The 27,648-nt window shown below is 42.2% G+C and overlaps 1 protein-coding gene across 5 annotated transcripts in view; it reads left to right on the forward strand.

The window, feature by feature from the left end:
* The window catches only part of MAP2K5 (mitogen-activated protein kinase kinase 5), a 251,876-nt gene that overhangs the window by 133,680 nt on the left and 90,548 nt on the right, over positions 1-27,648 (forward strand). For all 5 annotated transcript variants that reach the window (XM_040969749.1, XM_040969747.1, XM_040969746.1 and 2 more), the window contains exons 14-16: positions 2,151-2,224; positions 3,213-3,263; positions 8,932-9,003. In XM_040969749.1, the coding sequence (XP_040825683.1) occupies positions 2,151-2,224; positions 3,213-3,263; positions 8,932-9,003 (197 nt within the window). The remainder of the gene's footprint in view (positions 1-2,150; positions 2,225-3,212; positions 3,264-8,931; positions 9,004-27,648) is intronic.

A 27,648-nucleotide genomic window follows, 5' to 3' on the forward strand; every position in this document is an offset into this window, starting at 1 on the left:
TGTGGTTGGCAGTAAAGAGGATGAAAAAAGCATAAGCAGTGGCTTGTGGATGGATACCTATGTTTTTAGATGGTGATTAAAAGAGTCTTGCAGAAATGCAAAGATTGGTTTGAGGATGCCTGGATTTCATAAAGTTCTTGCTCACACTAGACTGAGAAGGGAACATGTACAAGTCACCTGGAAGGCTTAAGTTAAAAAAAAAATATGCAGAAATCTGCGCAAAAGTTTTTCATGAACTTGGTAAAGACCCCCTGTATGTATATATCGATTTCAATTTATTATATCAAAATAGACTGGTCTTAATTCATTCTATTTTACATGAACCACTCCTTAATTAAAATAAAAATTACAGAGAAAGAAAGAGGCAGAGCTTCTATGCATGGACTCTTTCCCCAAATACCCACATTGGCTAGAGCTGAGCCAGGCTGAAGTCAGGAGCCATGAGTTTCTTCTAGGTCTCCTACTTGGGTGCAGGGCCCAAGCAATTAGACTGTCCTCCACTGCCTTCTCAGGCATGTTAGCAGGGAAGTGGATTAGAAAAGAAGTAGCTGAGACTTGAACTGGGGCTCATATCAGATGCTAGCATTGTAGATGGTAACTCAACCTGTAGCACCACAGTGCTGGCCCCTTACCTGAGTTTCTTAAAAAGTCATTTCTTTGAAAGAGTGAAAGCGACAAAGTGACAGAAAGAAGTGATCTTCCATCCACTTGTTCATTCTTCTTAAATGCCACAATACCCTAGTCAAACACCAAGTCAGAACCAGAAGCTGGGCCCTCCAGTTGGGTCTCCCACATGGGTGGCAGGAATCCAGTTTCTTGAGCCATCTCCTGCTACCTCCCAGGGTTCATGTAAGTTAACAGAAAGCCAGAGTCAGGAGCAGAGCCTGGACTCAAACCCAGGTCCTCTGACATGGGATGCAGGTGTCTCCACGACTGTGCTCAACACCCACCTCTCTCCAGACTTGAAGTAACATCATGTGCCTGTCATTTTCCAGGGACTAGGAATACGGTCATTCATAAAAGACACAGTCACTGGCATCATAGAGTTCACATTCTGTGTCACTCATTCAGGTGGCACTGAATGAGCTGTTGTGTGTGACAATGCCCACAACACTCCTTTTCCTTGTTAAGTAAGGCTCGATAATTGCTACCTACTAAGTTTGAACTTGGTGGTCCCTTTATGTATGGTGGAGAATTTGAGGGAAAGTAACTCAGTTGCAGAAAATTTTTTAAAAAAAATATATGATAATTTACAAGTTTGCTTTCCAGTTCCAGGGTCATTAAGATTCTGTGCTGTTTTACATGTAACCAACAGTCTGTTCTAAGCCTCATTTGCCATCAAAGATGAAACCTTGTAGCAGGTACATCGTGTGCCACTCAAAGTGGTGTGTTCTTGTCCTGCCTGCCTGATCTCTGTGGGCTCCCTGAATTCCTGAAAAGGCTCATTATTGTTCATGGCGATGATGCTGCACAGAATTCCTTTGTGCCATGATTTGGCTACTGACTATTTTGACCAAGTCTGTGTCAGTTTCTTTGTTAACTGTAACAGCAGTCAAAAATGATGTAAAAGAAAAGACAAGTAACACGATAACTGACAAGTGTGTGCAGACGCACAGGTGGATCCATCTCTTAGATCTGTTTCTGAGTACTGTATGTAGTAGTGTTGGTCACCGGAAGCACAGGAAGTAGCAGTACTGCCTTTGTTTTCTCATGGAACTTGTTAGAAGCATTTCCTGAGCGATTTTTGGTTTTTTCCTTGCTTGGCTTCCCTTTGGTTAGTTAGATGGTTATACATGTTGAATGAAGCTAATCCAAATTTTAGTACACGTTCTTTGCAAGAAAATTATATTGCCTTACCTACTTAGGAATAGAGTGAGCGGTATATTTACTGTTACTGGAAACCAGGATGTGATTTGGCTTTCACTCGAAATTAACCCTGACATCCCTACAAACCAGGAGTGGCAGAACATGGGGGAGTTAGGCCCTTACATTTACCGCCAGATAAAGTGTTTTGCATTAAATTCATGACTAGAATTTCAGGTTGAGCTGATGTCATTTCTGCATTATAGTGTGTACATACACCATTTTATAACTGTCTATGCACAATAGTGATGAGAGATTTCCTAAACTCCTTTTTTTTTTCCCTTAAGATGTGAAGCCGTCCAACATGCTAGTGAACACAAGAGGACAGGTCAAGTTGTGTGACTTCGGCGTTAGCACCCAGGTAGGGCCCTCTTTCCTCCCAGGGTGTGTGGTTCTCCTGTCCACACCCTCCACTTTTCTTTTCAATCCCATCCCGGGATTGAAACCAACCCCCACCCCCGCCTCTGCCTTGCTGCCAGACAAACAGAAACTCCAAGCCTTTCCCTCGACTGGGAGCGCGTTATTCATTTTTTAATCTCCGAGCGCGTTCCCTTCATCAGAATATGATTGTTCATTGTTTAATGACAGTAAAAACTGCTGATATTGTAATTACTACTTACGAATAGCAAACTTCATTGATATGCGGGTTTGGTATGAAAACGTTTGGGCCAAACAAAAGGGAGGGCAGAGTGGGAGCTGTGCCTGGGGAGCCCAACTGGCCCACAATAAAAATTAATATGAGGAGCAACAATGGTGGAGGGCCATTACAATGTGCAGCACAAATTTTAATTAATTTCCATTTTGGGCCTCCCCTGGGAACCCCGGTGATAGTGACCCACGAGCGTGCTGTGATGTTGATTTGAATTGCAGCCACCTTTAGTCCCAGCCAAACACGAAGACCCAGGCGCAGGTCAGCCTTGCATTATGAGTTGTCAAAGTCTGTTATCCCTCCAGTGTATTTAGTGTTAGTTTCATTCTAGTAGTGCGCAGGGCTTCATTCACATCTTGAGCCATCTGACTACAAAACGAGTGTGTTCAAATTCTACTTCAAATTGACTTTTTATATCAGGCGGGTTTGGGGTACTAAAGCAATAAGCATCCTGCTTAAGTGAATTGTTTAAGGTTATCTGCTATAAACCGTAATGCTGTGCCTGTTTAAATTGGAAATCACATTCAAAAGAAAAGAGAGATTTAATCATTTTTAATGCCTTTGTGGATAAATTTGCTCCCTTTTACATAATTTTTGGTTGATTTATAGGAATGATGATTGTAGGTTAAATGAAGAATAATTACCCATTTTATTTCCACATTATCTTTATATTGTTCTAACAGACTGTTTTGTCTCATAGCTGGTGAATTCTATAGCCAAGACGTATGTTGGAACAAATGCTTATATGGCGGTAAGTAAACTTATGCAAAAATAGCTTTTAAAACCAACATCTTTATGTACTTGGCAATGTATAATTCTTAGATTAATTCCACAGCTTTTTAGCTTAGCAGATCATAAATTACGAAGTCAATCCAGTCGTAATCCGTTTTTTAAATCTTTGTAACAAAGACATTAGAGTTTGTACAGGAGCTATCAACTTATCGGATTTGTTGACATAACTGGTTGGTCCAAGTGTGAAATCGCTGAATTTCAGCGTTGACTCCCACAGAAAAATTGCAGCTTCTAGTATATTGACTACTTTTCCACATTGTTTATTTAATTAACCCCTGAGTACACCAAAGAGTCAGTCGATAAGATCAGTTGTTTTCCCCCAGAATACAAACATGCTTGGTCACCAAATCAAAATTAAATTATTGATGTGACCAAGTTTTATTTATGGGTCTCTGAATGTAAGAGTTTAGCAGGCAATTCCCTTTAGAACTTGTACCACTATGTTTTGTTTCATTGTTGATTTCCTGCCTAATGTAAGATAACTTACTTTGTTTTAAGGAAGTACATTTAATAAAAATGGAAAGTAGACACATGAAGCTGTTTCAGAGACCAGTGTCTCTTACCTCTTCTCTTACCTTGTTGACACAGGAAGTTATTGCTGTCATAAAAATGCTTTTGTTAACTGTTTCCACAGTCACTTCACAAGAGAAAGGGAGTGACCAAGCAGACCTTCAGTTTCAGTCTTAGTGCATAGTTTTGTTTTAACATCTGAAGATAATTCTTATAGTGGGATCTCCATATTTATTTAAGTGGTACTTTCCACTCCTAATAGCCTTTAAAGTTAAATGATACTAGTTTGCGTAAGATCTTATTCTCAGTATTTTTCATATATGAGCATTGCCTGATAAAAATGCTTTAATATGGATGGAAGGCTGTTCAAATTGTCAGAACAATACAAAATATTTTTTTATTCATGTACATGAATGGTTCATTTTTAATTGGTATCAATTTTAAAGAAAATCCAGACTGGCTTACTTTTCTAGCTAATATTGAGAAAAATGGATTAGCTTATAGGTAAAACAGCTTCTCAACTACCCATCATGTTCTCAGCAGCTCTCAGTGACTCTAATAATGAAATTGCATTATATTTGGATTACAAATCCAGATTACAGTTGTCTTTCCCAGGTGTATACTGAAGAAATAGCAGTTTTTCCTTTTTGTTTATGGATGAATGTAATGCATTCCAACTCTTAATTGAAGCTGTGAGGATTAAAATTATGAAACAGCTCAGATTGGCAAAGATAATATTGCTTTGCTTTTTGGGTGAGTGAATTCTAGTCATCAACTTTATAGTCCAAGCTGTAGAAAACAAAAGATACCTGTGAAGGGAGCAATGATGGCCTGATGGGGTTGGGGAGAGTCTCGCTGAACTCTGCAGACTCTCATTGGCCATGTGCTTACCCAGAGCTGAGAGCAGAACCTGGGGTGAGGGAAGGTGAAGCTAGCTTATGTTACTGTATCCTTCTGACAGACTCCTGAGGGAAAGGGGCTGGTCTTTCCTTATTATTTTTTTTTTTGAAATCACAATTGATTTTTATTTTAGCTGGTCTGTTCTATAGTTTTGAATTCTACACCAAGAGCCAAGCCAAATGTCCTTGAAGGATAGCTCTCAGGCCAAATTCAACTTGCTGCTTTTGTCTGTGTTTGTGTGTGAATAAAGCTTTATTGGAATATGGCCATTTTATATAGTATCAGGCTGCTCTGCACTACCTAGCAGGGTTGAAGAGTTTTGACAGTTGGAGCAGAGAACAGAAAATATTTACTGTCCAGCCCTGTTTGGGAAAGTTTGATACCCCCTGTTCTGTGCCCCTGAGTACTTTCCATGAATCATCCAGCAGTCACCAAGTGCTCCAGTGCTGTCCGTCAGACACACTGGACAACACCATCATCCAAACAAGTGTTTGGTAAAAAGGGAAACAGCATTGTGTACTTGAGCAGTATGTGTGACGTAGTGCAGATCTCAATTGTACGGAGCATGTTTACGCTTGATCTTAGCCAAAAGGCCAAGAAGCGATGTATGGAGCAAAATTTGGTTGTGTACAATGTGATTCGTGGGTTATACAGAATTATCACCTTAAGAATTAACCTACTGTAGTCATTGAATTCCAAGTCCCGGCTGCAATTGCCTTGACAGGACCGTATCAGAATATCCAATGAGCTGAATGTTTCCTATTCCTGGTTTAGAAAATAAGGTACACAGCATACTAAATTGGTGATTCTGGCGGGTGATTCCTTTTTGTCACTCTGTTTTCTAAATAAGTAGATTTTTTTTTCAAAGAAATCACAAGAGCTATATGAATTAGGTAATATGATCCTCATTGCACAGATTAAGAAACTTGGCTACCCAGGTTCACCCAGCTGGTAAGTGGTGAAGTCAGGATTGAAAGCTGAGTGATCTGCCTGCAGAAGCTCAACTCCTGACTTCTATGCCTCTTACTATGTGCACAGCACTGCTGTGGCTTTCCCAATCCAAAGTCTGAGCTTCTCTAGAAAGGGTGTGTCCTGCTCTCTCTCTCCCCAGTCCCTCACTCAGTGCTGGTGAGTACATTCATTCATGAAAGCTGAGGTCCAGCAGTGTCCGGTTCACTAATTGTAAGTGGGCCACTGGCGCTGCATATACAGATTCTTATGATAAGGTGCCATAGACTCCAAGTTACTCAGCTGCAGACAGCAAGGCTACTCAAATGTTCAGAAGAAAATAAATAAGAAAAAAAGTAGGCCTGCATGTGTGAACCACCTCACTTTATTCTCCTGTAGCCTGAAGTTTAAGATGCATGAAAAATGACAGGAAAAACACAGGGAGGCTCTTGCGACATCCCAAGCCATGTTTTAAAAACAGATTATAGGCATGTTAAGCAGTGGGGCTAGTAGGAGACTGGGAAAGTCATTGTGATCCAGCTACCTCTCTGAGCAGCGAGGACGCTGAGACCTGGCAGGTGAAGTTTAAGGAAACACTGCTTTTTAGGGACAGTTAATTAGGTTTGGTGGGCACTTGCATCCAAAGCATGAAAAAAATGTTCCAGTGCATTTGGGTTTTTTTTTAAGATTTATTCTTTCTTTTTCTTTTTTATTGAAAGGCAGATTTATAGAGAAAAGGAGAGACAAAGGTCTTCCTTTGCTGGTTCACTCCCTAAGTGGCCACTATACCCAGAGCTGAGCCAATCCAAAGCCAGAAGACAGAAACTACTTCTTGGTCTCCCATGCAGAAGCAGGATCCCAAGGCTTTAGATCATCCTGCACTGCTTTCCCAGGCCACAAATAGGAAGCTTGAAGGGAAGTGGAACAGCCAGGACACAAACCAGCACCCACATGAGATCCTAGCACATGCAAGGCTTGGACTTTAGTCACTAGGCTATCATGCTCCAGGCCCCTCAAGTACATTTTTAAAACCTTGCATCTGGAATTATTATAAAAAGAGTCCAGAAGGCTTTGGGGCTTATATTAAATTTAGCCATTCCTCAAAAGTTTGATAACTGTGGAGGGGCAACCACATCCTCTATCAGAGTGCCTGGGTTTGAGTCCTGGCTCCGCTTACAATCTCAACTTCCTGCTAATGTGCACTTTGCAAGGAGTACTCAAGAACTTAGTTCCCTGCCACCCACATTGAGATCCAGACTAAGTCCACTATCTTTTCAGTCTGTGTCTTTCTCTCTCTCTCTCATTGAATAAATAAAAATTGAAGGGAAAAAATCTGAATAAAACTTTTACTCTGTTTTAAGGAAGTCACTAAAACTAGCCATTTTTTTCAGTTATTGTGGTGTATTTCTGGGTGTACTTTATAAAGTTTGTAGGAAAATGAAATTCAAAAACAATGCACATTTTTCATAGTGCTTTGGAGACCACTCATAATTTTTAAAAATCATATAAAAGTTTGACATTTTTGTTAGAAATAATTGACATTTTGAAACTAAATCTCCCACTCCAGTGTAAATCCTTTGGGATCAGAAAGTCAGTCTCAATGATTGTTCTTATCTCCTGGAAATTTACCTCTGCCCAGTCCTTAGAGGTTGCCTTACTGTGGAATAAAACTTGCAGGTTCCATGATCCACTGAGTTGGCTGTGCTAATGCATCAACAGTCATCACGGTGGTGATGATAGAAGGAAGGGAATGTGTCTGAGCTTTCCAGGGTGGTGTGTCCTGACCCATGCATGTTAACATGGATTGATTTACTCTTCGTGTCATCCCACAAGGCTTGTATGTCATCACTAGCATCTTCATCAAACACAGGAGCCCTCAGTTGACTTGCTCCCCAGCCCAGGATATCAGAGCAGGAATCTGCCAAAGGGCAGGGTGAATGGAAACACCAGCTGCTTGCTTGTGCTGATAGAGGCTTTGGTATTCTGGCTCAGCTGTGCTTTGCAAAGTGCAAGTTAACATTTTGTGAATAGTGTTAAAGCGGAATCCCTAGCAGGAAGGAAAGCTGTGTAGCCCAAGAGCACCAAAGCTGCTCATTCCTGAGGACACTCACCTGTCCTGCTCGCCAGGGCAAGGAGGAGGCAGAGGTCAAGCTCGGGGACCCCTCTTGTGCTGGCAGCCTGGCAGGCCGAGTCTCCCTGCAGAGACACAGTCTATCCAGAGCTGCTTCTCCAGCCTCAGTCTCAGGGAGCCAAACAGCAGAGCAGAAAGGAAGAGCGAGAAGAGTTGTGGCACAGGCCATCTCAGCTCAGATCTGCTCCCCTTGGCCTTTGCGTGCCTGGTCTGAGATCTACAAGGAGTACCAGAGCGAAGGTCTTGCCTTAAGGTGGGCATGTCCACTAGAAGACCTTGGAGGAGCTCTCCACATTTGTTTGTTTTTGTTTTTCTGAGCAGGAGCACTAGATTCCACATGGGAGATGTGGATAAAGTTCCTGGCTTCATCTTGGCTGAGCCTGGCCATAGCAGCCATTTGGGGAGTAAAACAGCACATGGGCAGATGGAAAGATGCTTTCTCTTCCTCTTACTCCCTTTCTCTCCCTCTCTGCAATTCTGATTTCAAATTAATTAATTAATTAATTTTTTTTTTTTTTAAAAAAGGTCAAGGAAGGGAGAAAAAAGGCAAGCAGTAAGCAATAATTTTTATTACTTTAGCATTTCTGGTAGATTTGAGGCACTTCACATTTGCTGGAAGTTTTTGGTGGACATCAGTAGTACTAACATATGGGGAAGTTATAACCTCCAGGAGTAGGAGTTGATCTGAGTAAAGGAAAAAACGAATGTTCCTTATACTAGTCCTAATCCTCCAGCTTTTTCTGTAAGTCTGGAATTACTTAAATTTTTCTTTATATTTTGGAAAGCCCTGATGTTCAGATCCATTTGTCAAAGTGCAAGTGTGTGGTAACATCATAAAATGTTGTGTAATTTATGACTGAGCTGCTCAGAACACTGAGGGCAGAGGATTTGGGTTTCAGCTTACATTAGCTTAGCACTTTGCTCAAATGATTCTACAACTTCAAGCCTGTTTACTGTAAAACACAGATGATAGAGCCTTTCCCACCAGAGATTTGTGAAGATTTCATGAGAATATATGTCCCTCCATAGAATTCCTATAAAGGCAAGAGTTGGTGTCTCCCCTACCTTGACAAGTTCATGTTTGGTGGATATGTATCTGGACTGGCTTCCATTAACTCACTCTTCTGTCTTCTTGCAGCCTGAAAGAATTTCAGGGGAGCAATATGGGATCCACTCCGATGTCTGGAGTCTAGGGATCTCCTTCATGGAGGTATGTTCTTCTCATTGTTTGTACATAGATGCTGCTGAGTGTACCTGTGATGAGATGTTCAATCAAAAGAACATAAAGATTCTGACAGAGTTAAGCAAACCTGTGGTGTGTGATGTACGTGTCTCCTCAGAGTTGCACCGTGAAGTTCTTCATCTGGTGTCCTTGAGCAGCTTGCAGACTCTGGGTTTCTGGGTTGTTCTTAAAGCTTCGTATATTTCTCCCAGATTGCCTGTGGAAGACTTACCCAGAGTGCTTGTTAGAAATCCAGGTTACTGACTCCATCCAAGGCCAATGACTTCCCAGAATCTGTGTTGTTGACATGTCCCCTGGGTGAGCATTAACACATTACATCTGGAGAACCCATGATCTAAGAGAGAGAGACTCTGGAAACATTTCGTTCATGTGACAGGAGCATTGTTTGGAACCCATGTGTGATTTCCAAAATCAGTTACTTCCAAAGCATAGGTTCTGCTCATTTGGAGGCGTAACTTGCATGTGTTTGTTTAAAATGAGAAGCTACCTGATGTCTATGTGGTTCAAGAACCCATGGAGGTGGGATGATGGGTGCTGTGATAAGAGGGAGGATGAGAGAACAGAGTATATGTGCTCATCGTGGTGTTAAATCTTTACTCTCTAGCTGTATTTAGAATGGACTTTTAGTATGCTAACTAAAGCCCCACTAGAATTCTGTGCTAAAGTTTCTGTATAAATGACCATTGATCTATACAGAAATGCATGACTTACATTATGAAGGAACCCTGCTTCAATTTGAATTACAGTGGCATAGAACCTAGATATCCACCAGTGCTTCAAAAATTGTTTCTTACAGTGACTCAAATAAAGGAGGACTTTTTTAAAAACTGGAAAGAATTTGTTAAATAAGATCATAGAGTTGGAGTTGCAATCACGATTTTATCACCTTCTCTTGTATTCAAGTACTTTTCCTGTAATGTTCGTAACGCATGACTACCATTGTATTTGGAAGGAAATATCATCCAACTCAATTCACCTGCACAGTAGAAAGAAAGCAGAAACAAAGTACTCAATGTTTATGAAACCTTATTCTTCTGCTTCTTCATAAATGGGAACCTAAGAGGAAATATAATATGTATGCTTCAACTAAGAAAGATTTTAGCAATAATGGATGACCAGTCTCCAAACTAAGTCCCATAACAATCTTGAAGGGTTGCTTTTTTTGTTCCAAGGGAAACTCATGCTTTTGACTTCTAGGACTCAGGCCTTGTTGGGACATAAGTTTCCTTTGCAGCTTTTAAATTGCTAATGATTGGTTGTATTTTATATATGTCCAGAAACAATGTGCAACAGTTGGGAGGTTGCCTGATATAGGGACAGAACTCCCAGGCTGGGAATGAGAGACTGTTTGGAGTCCCATCTTTGCTGCTGGTTGTCTAGTTGGCCCTCGGCAGCCCACTGTTCCTCACTGAGTGTCTGTGTCTTCATGGGTGAAATGATGTATCAGCCTTTCCAGACTAACATTCTGTGATTTCTGCTGTTACCTTTCCTTAACTTTCATGCAGTAACTGCATTTAACATGACAGAAATGGTGAAAATGCACAGGCATAGCAATGCATGAGAGAGTGTAACTAACAGACTGCAGATGAGGGCACATAGCAAGGCTCTCCACTCATACGTCAGCATCCATGCCTTCCTGAAGGAAGCTCCTGTCTGTTCACCCTGTGGGGAGGGAGGACCAAAGGGACAACCAAGTCTTGGTCTTAGGAATTACATGTGATGGCAGCAAGGGCCAAGGCATGAAAGGAAACATGGAAAAGCAGAGGAATAGCTAGATATGGTATCTGTCAAGTGGCAGTAAGTCCTTTATAGGAAAAGAAAGCATGCTGGTTCTGTCTGATCAAAGACCATTTGAGCAGAGTCCTGAGTGCTATGAAAGAGGGAGCCACCTGCTAACAGCAAGTCCAGCGTGCTAAGATACGGTATGACTTGCATGTGACAGAAAAGCAGAGGGGCCAGGCTGAGCAGAGTGGAGTCTGCAAGGTTCAAGTAGGGAAAAATAAATGCAGAGAGGTACCAGGGCCATCTCACATACTACATTAAGGATATTGGGATACTACTCAGAACAAAAGATATGGCATCTTCAAAAGCTCACTGAGTGCTCTGCAGAGCACTGAGCTGGGGGAACAGGCATTGAAACACATCAGCTTTGGTGGGTAGGAGGCTGGACAAATGCCCAGTAAATAGTATAGCACATGTATATTAATGTATGTTGAATGTTGAAATCTTTGCCTGCCAATATATTACTAGATACTGAGGATGCACAGATTAGTAAAAAAAAAGATTCTGTGTGGCATAGGGAGTGAGATTGCCACTAATGTATTTGGGGTTTCTTCTTGATCATGCTCATTCAGCCTGGAAAAACTATTGAATTAAAAAATGAAGAAGACAGACTCATTGCATCTGTAAGGTTTACTAGGTCTAGGGACCCTTGTGAAAACATGTCACTGAGATAGAGGGGTGGGGGCAGGAAAAGGAAGGAAGGGTGGGAAGGAGGGAGGAAAGAAATGGTAGGGAGCTCAGGGTGAAGCAGGAGGTGATTCTGGTTATGATCAGAAAGCATTATTGAGCTCCTCCATGTCTGTGATGCTTTTGATTAAAAGCCTTCAAAGGGAGCTGTGAGGATGCAGCCCCTGTTCCCTCCACAAGCTAGAACTTGTGACACAAAAGACAGGCAGGTCACAATTAGCCAATGAACAGGTAGATCAGTAAGTCACTGGAGAATGGAGCAAGGTCCCTGGTGTGTGTTATATACCTGTATCCGGGGTCTCAGATAAAGAAAAACACGTGATTGGGAACAGGGGATATACAGAAGGTTTTGAGTCCATAGATGAGGCACTGTGGGGGATGCAGTACACGAAGGCTTTGGGTGTTTGTTTTACTTAGGACCCAATATGACAAGAATATTACCTTGAGGGATGAGAACTTAGTCTAAAAGAAATACTCGGAGGCTGAGATTCTCATTTGCTACAGTTGCTGGATGTCCAGGTAGTAAATGCTCTAGAATTGCTGTAGTCAGAGAGAAGCATTTTGAAGTCTGAAGCGTGTTTGCAATCTGGAAGAATCAACATGCTTCAAGAAACATTCCTCTCCTCATCTTTAGGAACAAGAGTCGCTCATCGGCTCATTTATCTGAATCGGTGGTGATGTTCAGCTGAGCACTTCCTGGGCAGGCCCTGCCCGACTGAGGAGGGGGACACTGCAAACCCAGGCTGGCAGCTATCCTAGAAAGGTCACAAAGGAGCTGGCATCTGAGCTCAGCTTAAAAGATGCTGGATTCCCTACCATCCGTGTCCCACCACCCACCAACTGCCAACTAGGGTGGATCCAGGGAGCCCCTAGGGAGAGATTAAACATCAGCATAGGCAAGGTGTTTCACTACCTGTTTGTGTACAGACCTTCCTGGGGATGTAAAGCATTGACCATATTCCCATAGGATACCTGTGGTGGACATTCCTATGAAACCACAGGTAGCTAACTTGACAGCCATCAGGCAGAGACAAGGTGGGTCTCAGCATTTTCTGTCCATCCTGCCCATTCCAGCAGTTCCTGGTCCACCCTTGTCACTGCACCCCACTGAGGTTTGGTGCGGGCAGAATCAGAAGTCGGCCTTTGTTGTTACAGACTCCTACGGTAACGCAGGTTCACCCTTGTCCACATCATCCTTGTGCTCCATCCCTTGCTGGTGCTCCATCACAGTCTGCATGGGGAGTGCAGCAAAGCCTCTCAGCACACTCTTGCACAGGAGACAATGCTGAGTGCCCCTGGTGCTCCCCGGACTTGTACTGCTGGCACCTCTGTGCCTTGAGCAACAAGTCTTTTCTACCAGGCTGTCTTTTATCCAGGAAAAGAATTGCACCATCCTCTCAGCTCAGCATCCCTCTGTTTGTGCAAAAAGTGGGTCTCTTTAAGGACTTTGGCAGTTATCTCTAGTGTTGGGAGTTGGCAGAAGTTAACATACAGCAGGAAATGATCCTAAGAGGGGGAACATGAGAGCAGCCAGCTTGCCCAGAGTGTGGCAGCGTGATGGGTAGGAGGGAGTCAGCCTCTCTCATTGTCTGGTGATGGCTCTCAGCTCATGGCTTCAAGCTGTGTTCTCATTCTGCTCCCATATTCTCATTCTGCTCCAAGTCAGTTCAGTGGGCACGTCTGGCCTTTGCAGAGACCCTATGTGGTGGGGAGAAGAACCCTGTGTGGTTTTACTGCTTCCTTTAACCACCAATGTGGAAACCACCAATGTGGAAGCTCCAAAAGAGAAATCAGACAGGAGCCAGGAACAAGAACACGAGCATTCTCAACCTAGGACAAGCTGGGAGAGTTCCTCCTGCCCCAGAACACTCGCTTTCCCCTCCAGAAAGCTCTCAGGGACTCAGAATAATTGAGGGGTTTTCAGGACTGTCCTCACAGTTGCTGAGCAGAATTTCAGCACTGAACTTTAAAAATGAAAGATGAGTTTAGCACCTTGTCATAAGGGCTATCTTTGATCAAGTTTGATGGTTTTATTCCATCCTTAAATAAAAGGGTAGAGGGAACCTAAAACCTTTTGGAGCACTTCTTGATTTTTAAAAAAAATTTTTTTTTTAATTTTTTAATTTATTTGAAATCGAAGCAGAGACATAAAAGAGAAAGACATTCCATTTTGTTTACTCCTCTGATGGGTGCCATACCCAGGGCTGGGCCAGCCAAAAGCCAAGAGCCAGGAATTCCATCCTGTTTTCCAGGTGAATGTGGGAGCCCAAGCACTTAGGCCATCTTCTGCAGTGTTGCAAGGTATGTTAGCAGGAACCTGGATCAGAAGCAGAATAGCCAGAGATTCACGACCAACACTGATATCGGATGCCAGTGTCACATGCAGTGGCTTAACCTACTGCACCACAACACCAACCCTACAATTTCTTAATTTCATATATAGTTCAATCTCTATCATTTTCCCAGAAAATGATTTGAGAACAGTCACACTTTTGTTTTTTCTTAATTAGTTACTCCATTTACGTAGGGGAGAGCTTCAAATAATTTGTGGGAATTGGACTGGGAAGGTAAGTTTATCTAGTGCCGCCCCCCCCTCAAAAAAAAAAACAAATTCATTCAGAAAGTTTATGGAGGTGTATATATGGAAAAACTGCATGGATTTCATTTTTTTAGAGCTAGAATCAACTTGTCAATTTGTTTTCCATAAACTTTCTCATGGTGCCCTCATGTATGGTTTCAGTCCTACAAACATCTTTAAGGATGAAAAGAAAGCTGGATTTCAAACTGTTCTTGCATCAAAAGCAAAATCAGCCTCCACCCTCTCTGGCCTTGCAGGAAACATGCACAAAGCGATGCAGATTCCTTAAAGAGATACCGAGTCAGTCCCATTATGTCCCTGCGTTCTCACCGACTGTGCCTACAGGTGTACATTCTGGTCTGTAAGCTCATGGTGGAGAACATCTTGGCCCATGGACCGTATGAGGCCCGCAGAGTCATTTGGTCAACCACAAGGGGAGACCTGAAATTCAATACATCTATTGCAGGCTGGTTTTTAAGTTGATCGTTTTGGACAGTCTGTAAATGATGTTATCAATATCCAAAGACCTTTGTCAGGCAAAAAGAAAAAAAAGAAAAGATAATCCTTCCCTGTTGGCCCTGTTAGGGTTGGTGGTGAATAATCTGGCAGATTCTCACAGAGGAGTCAGACTTAGAGCCCCACCTCCAGCACACACATTTTGCTCTTTTCACTTGAACCCTCCCTCCTCCTGCCTTTGTTTGCCTCCTCTCCGCCCGTCTCTGGAGAACGAGGCATGGAGCAGTCTGGCTCGATGTGCCTGGTTAATTGGTGTGTCATCGAGTCCTCTGGGACTCCTCTTCAGCATGAGCACTGTGTTATTGAAGTGCTTTGAATGATGTGCTAAATGATGAAAGCGAGGGCCCGGGCTCGGGAAAGCGGCTCCCGATAGGTGCAGAACCTATTCTGAGAGCCACGCAAGGTCGTGGTCATCAAAGCGACACCAGCTTCTGAGAGTTTTATGGCTTCTATTATTTTGACAAAAGGAGTTTTGCTCACGAGTCTTAACCTTGCTTTTACCAAGTTGCACATGAATCCACGCAGTCCTGTGCTGTTCCCTCAGTGGACTGTCACTCTCCTTCATAGTCCCAAGATAACAAGGACACTGCAGAAAGTTCATGAAAAATGGAATTAAAAGACAAGCCTATTTTGATGCAGAATCTAAGAGATCCATGCCCATGAGAGGCCTTCAAAATCTTGTGGGAAATATGTTCTATGGGGAAAAAAAATTAAAACTGAATTTCAAGCTGTTTTGCATTAAAATGAATTTTTTTTTCCTGTTTAAGAAACAGAGAGAAAGAAGAGGGAGGTATAACTCCCCACTGATCACTCCTCCGATTCTTAAGACTGGCCAGGCTGAAACTGCGATCTAGGATCATGACGCAGAATGTCCCCAGTACATGGGTGGCTGGGACCCTAACCCTGTGAGCTGGGACTGCTGCTCTGCAGAGCTGGATTAGCAGAAAGCTAGAGGCAGAAGCTGGAGTTGGGACCTGGTCCCAGGCACTCCAGTATGGGATGCAGCCATCCTAATCAACAGCCCAACAGCTAGGCCAAGGACCTGCCCCGAAATGTATCTTTTCATTTCATTTCCTGGGAGCCTTTTGAAATTCCCTCGTGCAATTTAAACACTCAGCCTCCATCACCCCAGCTGTGACCTCCGGAGCTGACAGTGCTATCCTCTTTTGACCTTCATCCAAATGCACGTTTGCCACTATGTGGTATAATAATTTATAGATACGTCCTAGTTCCTTATGACAGGGTTTAACAGATTTGTCTCGCAACCTCCTGAAACTATGTTAACACAATTCCAGTACCCTAGTGGATACTCCAGAAATCTTTGGGCTCAATTTTTCTCTGTTTTTCTAATGCTTTAAAAGCAGCGTCTGAAAATAATGATGAAAGTTTAAAGCTCATTTGTGTTTACTGAGTAGATTACAAGTGTTTTTGCATGTGGAAAAGTTTCCTATTTGCTAGAATAACAGAACCAGATTCATATTCCACATGTTTAAGCACAGAGCCTTGGATAATTCACTTAGTCTCTTGGAGCTCAGTTTCCTCATTTTTAGATAGGAACTGTATTTCAGAATTTTTTTTTTCAATGTTTATTTTCCATTAAAAGGCAGAGGAACAGAGAGAAAAAGAGGTTTTCTATCCACTTAGTCATTCCACAAATGCCCGCAGCAGCTGGAGTGTGACAGGCTGAATCCAGAAGCCCAGAACTCCAACTTGATCTCCCACATGCTTGGCAGGAACCCGGAAACTAGAACAGTCATCTGCCACCTCGCAAGGTACATTGGCAGTAAGCTTGATCAGAAGTAGAAGAAGGCCCGGTGCAGTGGTCTAGTGGCTAAAATCCTCACCTTAAATGCGCTGGAATCCCATATGGACACTGGTTCTAATCCCAGCAGCCCTGCTTCCCATCCAGTTCCTTGCTTGTGGCCTGGGAGAGCAGTCAAGGACGGCCCAAAGCTTTGGGACCCTGCACCTGAGTGGGATACCCCGAGGAGGCTCCAGGCTCCTGCCTTTGGCTCAGCACAGCTCTGGCTGTTGCAGCTGCTTGGGGAGTGAATTAACAGGTGTAAGATCTTTCTCTCTGTCTCTCCTCCTCTCTGTATATCTGACTTTCCAATGGAAAAATATAAATCTTTAAAAAAAAAAAAAGTTGGAGCAGTGTGTACTCGCACCAGCACTCCTGTTTGGGATGTGAGTGGTCCAGTCTGGTGCTTGCTTTGCTGCACTCCAATGCCTGCCCCTAAACAACTTTTAGACAAAGATCATAATGAGAAAACGGAACCTTGTCCTCTCTCTTTATAAGGACTTAGGTTTTGAAATGTTTATATTTGTTTCAGAAAGACTTCTTTTGACTAAAGATGATGAGTAGAATGCAAACTCTAGGTGCCACTGTTAGCTCCCACTCCGCTAAGTCACCCTGAGAAGACTTCCTAAGATTTGTTTATTTGAAAAACAAAGTTACAGAAAGGCAGAGAGAGAAAGAGATATCTTCTGTGCACTGAGCCACTCCCCAGGTGGCCCCAACATCCAGAAGTCAGCCAGTCTGAAGCCAAGGCTGCTTTTGGGTCTCCTACAGGTCACAGGGACCCAAGCCCTTGGGCATCTTCCATTGCCTTCTCAGGTGCATTATTAGGGAATTGGATGGTAAGTGGAGCAACCAGAACTTGAACCAGCACCCATATGGATTGCTGGCATTGCATGGCTACACCATGGTGCCAGCCCTGAGAATTTTTTTTTTTTTTTAAATACAATGCTGTAAAATCAAAGCAAAGGTCAGAGTAATATGAGAAAGCAGATGGACAGCAGTAAAAGCATGAATAGGGCAAAGGACCTGATGTAGTAACTATAGGACCTGAAGGTTCAAATAGTGGGAGCCCCAGGTGCCTGGAATTGGGGGTGAAAGCAGGCCCAAGACACAACTGTCCTGACGCCTGCTGAGAAGCAGCAAACTGCAACAGTCTTCCCTCTGACACAGCAGGTGAGGACCAGGGAGCCCCTAGCCATATTAACATTGAGATTTTTTATGAAAGTTGTCTTATATTAAAACAACCATGATATCTGACCTTGTGGGATTGGCTCATTTCCCTTAGCATAATGATCTCCAGTTCGGCCCATTTGGCTGCAAACGATTGTATTTCGTTCTTTTTAATAGCTGAGTGGTACTCCATAGAATTAGATGAACCACAGCTTTTTTTATCCATTCCTCTGTCAGTGGGCATCAAGGTTGTTTCTAAGTTTTTGCAATTGTTGATTGTGCTGCAGTGAATACTGGGGCACACGTTGCTTTCTCATATCAGTTCGTTAGGATATATTCCCAGGAGTGCAATTACTGGGTCATTCGATAGGTGAGTTTTCAGTTGCCTGAGTTTTCTCCATACTGACTTCCACAGTAGCTGCACCATCCTGTATTCCCACCAGCAGTAGAGTAAGGTTCCTGTTTCCCCACATCGTCACCAGCAGGTATTGTTTGTAGTTTTCTCTATGTGGGCCATCCTTACTGGTGTTAGGTGGAACCTCAGTGTTGTTTTTATTTGAAATTCACTTATTGCCAGGGAGTTTGAGCACTTTTTCCTGTCAGCCATTTTGATTTGCTCCTTTGAAAAGTGTCTGCTCACTTCCATTTCTCATTTCTTAACTGTTTTTATCTTTTATTGTTATGGTTATGCTGGAGTTCTTTGTATATTCTGGATATTAGCCCCCTTGTCTCCTATGTAGTGTGCAAAGATTTTCTCCAACTCTGTTGGTTGCTTTTTTTCTTTGTTGATTTGTTCCCTTGCTGTGCAGAAGCTTCTTAGTTTGATGTAGTCCCATTTGTTTATTTTGGTCTTGACTTCCTTTGCTTTTGATGATTTTTCTAGGAAGTCTTTGCCTGCACCTATATCTTGTACAGTATTTTCTACATTTTCTTCTAAGTTTGATGGTTTCTCAGTATAGGTTTAGTTCTTTTATCTGTTTAGATTTGATCTTTGTGTGCAGTGAGAGGTGGGGATCTTGCTTCTTAGTTCTGCAGGATGCTATCCAATTGTCCCGAAAGCATTTATTGAAGAGACTTTCTATCTTCCCTGGGTTGTTTTCTTTTGTTGAAGATTAGATGGCTGTACATGTGTGGGCTCCCTTCAGATATTTCTATTCTGCTCCATTGGGCTTCCTGTCTGTTTCTGTACCAGTAACAGGCTGTCTTGATTACTGCCATCTTATAATATGTCCGAAGGTCTAGGATTGTGATTCCTCCAGCCAAGTTCTTATTCTTTAGGATAGTTCTGGCTATTCATGGTCTTTTGTGTTTGCAGATGAAGTGCTGTGTCATTTTTTCCAGCTCTGTGGAAGAATGATGTCTGTATTTTTATTGGAATCACATTGAATTTGTATATTGCTTTTGATAATATGGCCATTTTGATGATATTGACTCTACTCATCCAGGAACATGGTATGTTTTTCCACTTTTTGAGGTCTTCTTTTATTTCCTTTTTAAATGTTGTATAATTTTCCTCATAGAGATCTTCCACGTCTTTAGTTTGATTTATTCCTAGGTGTTTTACTATCTTCTCTGTTATTTTGATTAGTTGTTTTTCAGCCTTGGAGTTGTTTGCATACACTAGGGCTGTTCATTTTTGTTCATTTGTTTTGTGCCCTGCCACTTTATCAAACTCTCATATAAGTTCTAGCAGTCTTTTTATTGAGTCTTTTGGTTCCCATATATAAAGACTCATATTGTCTGCAAACAGATAGCTTGACTTCCTCTTTTCCAATTTGAAGGCCCTTAATTTCTCTTTCTTGCCTAATAGCAATTGCAGGTACTTCCAGTACTATGTTAAATAGCAGTGGTGATAGTGGACTTCCTTGTCTGGTTCTTAGTGAGAATGCTTCCATTCTTTCCCCCATTCAGTATGATGCTGGCATGGAGTTTTTAAAAAATTGCTTTGATTATGTTGTGGTGTATTCTTCCTATGCTTACCTTGCTTAGAGTTTTTAACATGAAGGAATATTGGATTTTATCAAATGCATCAATTGATATTATCATATGATTTTTGTTCTTCAGTTTTTTGACATGGTGTATCACATTTATAGATTTGTTTATGTTAAACCATCAACTTTTGATCCATTCAAGAGCTGGAGTCAAGAGCTCTAGAGTCCCAAGAACAGGATTCACATATTGACACTGTAGCTTATAATTAAGGTGCTCCTAACCAATTCACTTGCCCCTCCAAGTATCAGCTTCTTATCTAGGAAAAGACCTCATTCATTACTCAAATACTTATTGGCCACTTTGAAATGCTAAGCACTTCACACTGATAAGCCAGGTAGGCCTGTTTCTTTGTTGGGCCTGCTGTGTGATGAGGGAGGCAGAGAAACTGCAGCAGTAGGCTCTGACATCTTTTTAAAAAGCAGAATGACAACATTTTCCATATTCTGGGTTCTTTGATGGACACTTACACAAAATATCTACCATTCCCAGAAAACTTACTTTAAAAAATAAGTTTCATCCTCTATGAACCATGTACCTAGAATTATGGATTGTTACCTGGATAAATACAATGAAGAAGTATGGGCTACCTAAAGAAACCAATGAAAACTTCTCCCACCTCTCTGTACAAAAAATGGAAAAAATCAGCAACAAGACTGCCTGCTGCAGCTTTGTCGTTGTAACCATTAGTGACCCAGAACCCAAATGGCCCTGTGTTTCATTGAATGGCTGCTGTTGGCATCTCCAGACCACAGAAACATAGCATTGAGTGTGCTCCACTCAAATACCAACAATTTCCCCTCCTGTTTTGTGTAATTATTTCCAAGAATGTTAGTGAAGGTTGAATTTTTACCCTATTAACGTTCAGTCTGTTGCTCCGCATAATAGAACATCCTACCTGTTGGTCAGAAGTTGCTGAAAACCTTCAGGACCAGAAACCACAGAACTTTCCGTGAGAGGTGGTACAGGAAAAGGGAACCGTAAGGTTCTAGAGTCCCTATCCTGGGCCTTCCCCCACCCTCCGATGAATATGGAAAAAGGGGCACATGACAGTGTCCGTTAATTACTTCTCCACTCCAATTCCTCTTCTGTAATTCCTTCTTGATTTTTTCCCCATTGTCATTTTTTAACCCAAACTTTTGTATAACTTATTGCAAAAAAAAAAGCTGTTAGAATGCCCTTTGGCAGATGATAGATGAACTAACGCCATCCTCCGCAAGGTTTGTGAAGGGATCCAGCTGTCTCCGATTACCATGCCTAAATGTGCATTTTCCAGGGTTGTCAGTGATCATGGTGAATGTGAAACTGGCAGACACACTGCAGTGTTTCCCACTGAATGGGGCTTTGTTGAGCTTGCTTTGTGCCCAGAGCCATCAGGAACAACCATGAGATCGACAACACAAGGCAGAACAGGTGCTAGCAATCCCAGCTAGGCATTTGATTATTTTGATGGATTTCAGATTGATTTCAAGGTTTTCCCAACAACACATGCTCATCACACACATATATAAACACACAGGATTTGGAATTTTTTTAAAAATCAGGTCTACAAAGTCTGGATATGAAGAATTAAACAAATAGAATACAAAGCTGGAATTTTTTTAAGATTTATTTATTTTTATTGGAAAGTCAGATACACAGAAGGAGAGACAGTAAGGAAAATCTTCTGTTTGCTGATTCACTGTCCAAGTGACTCCAGAGCTGAGCTGATCCAATGCCAGGAACCAGGAACTTTCTCTGGGTCTCCCACATGGATGCAGGCCTGGCTTATCAGTGTGAAGTGCTTAGCATTTCAAATGGCCAATAAGTATTTGAGTAATGAATGAGGTCTTCTTTTCCTAGATAAGAAGCTGATACCTGGAGGGGCAAGTGAATTGGTTAGGAGCACCTTAATTACAAGCTACAGTGTCAGTATGTGAATCCTGCTCTTGGGACTCCAGAGCTCTTGACTCCAGCTCTTGAATGGGTGCAAGGTGCTTTGGGTCCTCCTCCACTGCTTTTCCAGGCCACAAGCAGGGAGCTGGTTGGGAAGCAGGGCTGCCGGGACATAAACCATTGCCCACATGGGATCCCGATGCATGCAAGGTGAGGACTTTAGCCACTAGGCTACTGTGCCAAGCCCACAAAGCTGGAATTTGACAGCCCACTCACGGTTGTTGGAGGGATATCAGCTTTGTGGCTTTGGGGATCAGCAGACTGAACCTGCTGCAGCCAAAGGAAAAGCAGAAACAAACAGAAAATGTCTCTGGGTGTCTGTTCTTAGTGGGCAGGTCCTGCACCATTCTTGTTTAACTTTGCAGTCGTCTGCCTTGTAAGATCAACAAGGCTGCAAGTTCTTGAGTCATTATTACTCACATATCTCAGAGCTTTTTCTTAATTTAAAATTTCGTTGTAGAATAGACAGTTGTAAGGTTAGCCAGGATGCAGCTATTTGTATATCTGGTTACTCAGCAAATATTTGTTGAGTACCTAGGCTCTGGCAGGCCCTGTGCTAGCCATTGACATCTCCGCTATTAAGTAGAACTGAAAGTCTCTGTTTCTTGAAGCCTTTAAGGAAGAAAAATGAGATGAGAGACAGAGAGATCGTCTATGTGCCGGTTCACTCCCTGACCTCAGTGGCCCAAGCTGGCCAGGCTGGAGCTGGATGTTCAGTCCTTGCAACTTGTTAGAGATGAGTTGGATAATAGGCTAGCAGATAATTAACTGAATGTTTAATTTTACTCTGAGTTGAAATCTAAAAGATAAAGAAGGACTTTTTCTACTGATATCTTCTCCAGGGTTCTGAGTCTGTAATAATTAGGGGTACCACTGCTGCTGACTTTAAGATATACAGTGGTTAAAAACCACTCCTCTTGGTGATTGGGTTTTGATATAGCATACTAATTCTCCACCAGCCACCAGCATCCCGTATGAATCAAGTCCTGGTTGTTCCACTTTTGATGCAGCTTCTGCTAATGTGCTTAAGAAGGCAGTGGAAGATGACCCAAGTGCTTAGTTCTCTGCACCCACTTGATAGACATTAAAAAGCTCCTGGCTTCAGCTTGGCTCAGCCCCAGCCATTGTAGCCACTTGGGGAATGAAGGAGCAGATAAGAGAGAGAGAGTGTGTGTGTGTCAGTCTGTCTGTCTTCCTCTCTCTGTGTAATTCTCTCTATAACTCTGCCTTGGAATGAATAAATAAATCTTAAATTAAAAAAAAAAAAAGACTACTCTTAAGGTGAGGACTTGAGTCCCTGCTGTGTTCCTGGTTCCAGCTCCCTGCTGATGTGCACTGTGTGGGAGGCAGTGGTGATGGCTCAACTGGAGTTCCTGCTTCCCTCCTGGGAGGTCTGGGTTGGGTTCCCAGCTCTTGGCTTTGGCTCTGACTCAGCCCTATCTGCTGTGGGCATTTGAGAAGTAAACAGATGGGAGGTCACTCACACTGTCATTCTGTCTCTGTCTCTTTCTTTCTCTTTCTCTTTCTTATTGTCTTTCTCTGTTTCTCTACCTTTCACACAAATTTTAAAAACAAAGGAAACAACAAAAAAAAAGGAAACAACAGCAGCAGCAGCAATAATAAAACCACTCTCTCTAGAATTGTATCAATATCACCACCATATCCTTTCAATCCATATCACCTACCACCTTCCCAAAAACCCAATCAAATACTCATCACTTTAAACACAAAACAATACCAATTTACATTATAAAAAAAATCCTATCTACATAAAAAATCTCACTACCTATAACCATACTTATCTAATTATTCCCCAATAAATCTATATTAATCATTTCCACCTCTATAATCCCTTTCCACCCACATAAACACACTATCATAAATCCACCACAATACCCAATAACCAACTCACACCCTATACCCCATCCATACCCATCTCATACACTTACACATATAATCCTCACATTACTTCATATCACAATAACTCATCCACATCTACCCCAATATCATTTCATTCAACCACATATCAACCCCCCAATTTAACCAAAATCTCCACTTTAACCCAAAGATCATAATATTAAACATCTCATCATTACTCAAACCACTTATTAACCCCCAATAATTCAATAAAACCCCCCCTTCCATCACATATTACCCTCATAAACTCCCCCCCATCTAAATCATTCCCACCAACCAATACTCTATCATTAACTACCATTCCTCAACCACAAATCAAACCCCTCAACACTCAAAATATTCCCCCCCCCCCTCATTACCTTACCTATATTCATTCTTTTACAAACACACACACAACTAAAATACACCCAATCCAAACAAATCCACCCTCATCACAAATCTCACCCCATCACCCTTACCATATATAATACCCCTTCATCCCTCCTACCCCTAACCAATCACCATTGAACCCACTATCAACAACCAATAAACACAATACCAATCACCACACCAAACATACCATCCCTCCTATATTCATAACCCATACCTTACACATTCCAATACTCAAACTTTCACCCATAAAATAATATCCACACTTATTAACACCTCTTCCCTCAATCAATCCACTAACTATATACCCTAAACCACTTTTACACCCACTCAATCCAAACAAACATATTAAATCTTTACATTAAACCACTCATTTCATCCACTCCTTTTAATCAATTTTTTCCACATTCCGTGCCTGATTCAGCCTAGAAGTTGGGATGCTTGCACCCCACATCTGAAGTTGATGCCTCCCTTTAGCTCCTGACTCTAGCTTCTTGCCTTGGCAGACACTTAGAGGCAGGGGTGAAGGCTCAAGCTCAAGTAATGGGTTCCTGCTACTCATATCAGGAATCTGGATGAAATTCCTAGATCCCTGCTTTAGCCCAGCCCAATTCTGGCTGCTGTGAGCATTTGAGAAGAAAGCAATATATAGGAGTGCTCTTCTGTCTCCCTCCCTATCTCTCTGTGTGGGGGAAGGGGTGGAATGGGGGAGCGTCTTTCATTTATCTGTCTACTTCTGTGTCCAGTACCTCCCTCTTCTTCATGGCTAGTGCAGACTTTATTTATGCTGTCTGGTATTCTAAGTTGCAGTGGCAAAAGCTGCAACCCTCTTAAGACTCTATGGGTTGGATGGAGAGGACAGTGTTCTAACAGCAGCTTGTGCAATGGCCAGAAATGGGAGAATTTCACCTGACTGTGACTCCTTCAACTTCACAGTATCTCAGAGGTATAGAGCAGGTGGAGTAGACTCGAGCACTGGTGTCAGATACCTCCAGCTACACAACACCAGAGAGCAAACCAGGGATGGAAACTCCCAGAGCACACAGGAAAAGGGCATCACTTCTTAATTCTTATGATGGCTGTTCATATGACCATTGAATTAAACATATGAGATGTGTTTGGAGCAGTTAACTGCATTCTTTTCCTACCTGCAACTCTAATCTTTATAAGAAGACATAGGCCTTCTGCATTCACCATAATGCTTAAATACATCAAAGTGTTAGCTACTGATCATTCAAAGCAGTGATGCAAAAGAAGGCCCTTATCGCGTAGGACTGTGGAACCCTAACACTGAGTTTGTATACTGTATTCAATAAAGTGCTGCAGCATAGAAACAACCAAACCATTCAAGCTCTAGGAATGAAGGTGTGTGAAAGCATTTATCATATCAGCAAATGCTTATGGTCAGCCTATTGCAAAATACTATTTCAAATGTCATGGAGAATAGATAAGTTTATAATTTAGACTTTGCCCTCAAGAAGACTTTTCCCTTAAACAAATTGAAAGATTTGCCAGGCAGTTTGGAGGCACAGAAAGATGCAGGGCAGTAAGAACTGTCACCAGATAGGATGCAATTCACTGAATGATGTGGTCAGGGAGCGAGATGGATTTTGTCTGCAGAATCGGGGATTGAGTCATCTGGGTCTGACACCCTACAGAGGAAGAACAAGAGGGAAAATCTGAACCAGGTCCTGAAGCAATAGGAGTTTGGGATTCCATCTACACATCTGGTCACACCATTTGAGATTCCAAATAGAAAAACTACCCTCAAAATGTGTTTTGAACTGTGCAAAAATTCAAGGGACAATTTACTTTTCCGTTAGAGAAGTAAGATGGTGGCTTTCACACGTGTGACTAAACTTTCTCTTTAATTCAGAATCTCCTTGAATTGCCTCTCAGTGCACAGAACATTAAGGGAGGCCTTTGCAGTTGTTTTGAAGTGACTTTTAGAAATTTAGTTGTATATCCTGATATTTTAGTTGGCATTGTTCTGAGGAGAACTTCTAGTGGAAATCAACATGGAACAATCAATATCTACAAAGCTTGGCAAGTGGGTCTTTCTTAATAGAAAGTCCCCTCCCCCACCTTTTTAGTTTGACATTTCGCTGACTAGTACATACTACAGGGCAGAAGCAAGTGATGACCAAGTATTTGGGTCCCTGCCTCCTGCTCAGTAGGGCTGGAAGGGAGCTCCTGGCTTGACCTCGGCCTGGTACGTCCGGACTGTTAGAGGCAGAGGAGTGAACTTGGGAGTGAACTAGTAGTTATAAGATCTTTGTCTCTCTTTGCCTTTCATATAAATGAAAAATAAACTTTAAAAAATAAGTTTATTCTATTACAAAGCACATTTGAAATTCATGCATATGATTCTTTTGTAATACACATTTTCCATGTTCTTAAAGTCCCTTATATACATAAATTTCAAATTTCTAGGCTCAAAAATAAGCATCTCTTTTAATGCCATTTCCCACAAACTTTCTGAAGCGACTGCATGTATACACACATGAGCTCATACACATATGCACACATACGTGCATCGGTACAGATGGGTACACAACACTCCTCTAAGGAAAAACAAGAAAATGATGCAAGCAAGATAGCATTACAGGAGAATTATTATGTGTTTGGGGACAGCTAAATTGAGAAGCCCAAGCAACGTTTAAAGATTCAAAACAATAGCATTTAGCATGAAATCTACTTTTTATCATCCTTACCCAGCCATCAGAATGAAGGAAGACAGTGTCCAGCTGTAGCAGTAGTTTGGTAGCAGGAGAATTAGAAGTAAAGGTACCAGTGCCTGAGGGGTGGGTCATGAATTAATAATCGCTGTGTGGCGGATGAGCCCCGTCAGAAGAACTGAAAATGAGGAAGTTGCCTTGCAGAGCGCTATCAATCACTCAGTGACCATAACTTCCAGTAATTAGTGTATTTTATGGGCCTTTGCTTCAGTGGCTCGAAAGCACATATGCTCCAGTCACAGCTAAACTTTGCCAGAGTAATATTCCAGGATGATTTATCCCCCTGCTGCACTGGGATCCAACCCTATATTAGGTGAAGATTGTGAACTAAGCTGCAATAAAGTGTAAGTTTAGGTACAGTTTGCCCAGGTTGAGACCTCCATGCATCACGCTCTTCAGCATTCTTGCAGAAGCTACAGCAGGCGGTCATTTTTAACAGGGAAACAAATAACACAATTAAAGGAACAGTGTTAGGATATTGTGCTTGTGAATTACTAGTGCCCTCTCCTCGTTTAAGTGTCCACTGTAATAAGCCCATTTGTAATTAAAAAAAAAAAAAAGAAGAAGAAGAAGCAAACACTACGTTAGAAACATGTGTTTGTAATGCTGCTTTTTCTCTGTTGCTGTTAGCGCTAGAGGGTGGGGTCCAGGGTCTTCTCAATGATGGAGAAGTGCTTGTTTTATGACTTTATGCTACCTCTGCATTTGGGCTCCTTCAGTCACAATAAATCCACTTAGTATTAGTGGCCTCCAGTGAAGAGGAGGAGTTCCAGCTGAAACCCTGGCACATGTTAAGTTGCACTCCTAATGGGAACCTCACGTCGAGGTTCCTCCTGCACAAAGACAAGACTGTAATTTGCCAGCTCTCTGGAGTACTTGGCACTTCCTGCGCAGGCATAATGAGTTATTTGCTGGGGTCCCCCCACCGCCCTGGAAGCCTCTGGGGCCTCTGCAGACAGGGTCCTGTGCCATTGCCAAAACATCTGTAGAGCCCAGCGTCCTAGTAATTTAACAAGCTTCACCACCAACTTGCAGCATGACCTTGGGCAAATTAATTAAGCTTTTGGTGCCTCCACTGGGCCATAATTCTGTTTGTGTTAAAGAAGTCCTTAGAGTTAGCAGGAAAGTGT

The sequence above is a fragment of the Ochotona curzoniae genome, unplaced genomic scaffold (assembly GCF_017591425.1).
Source record: "Ochotona curzoniae isolate NIBS_2020 unplaced genomic scaffold, NIBS_Ocur_1.0 scaffold_4701, whole genome shotgun sequence".
In the NCBI taxonomy this organism is placed as follows: Eukaryota; Metazoa; Chordata; class Mammalia; order Lagomorpha; family Ochotonidae; genus Ochotona; species Ochotona curzoniae.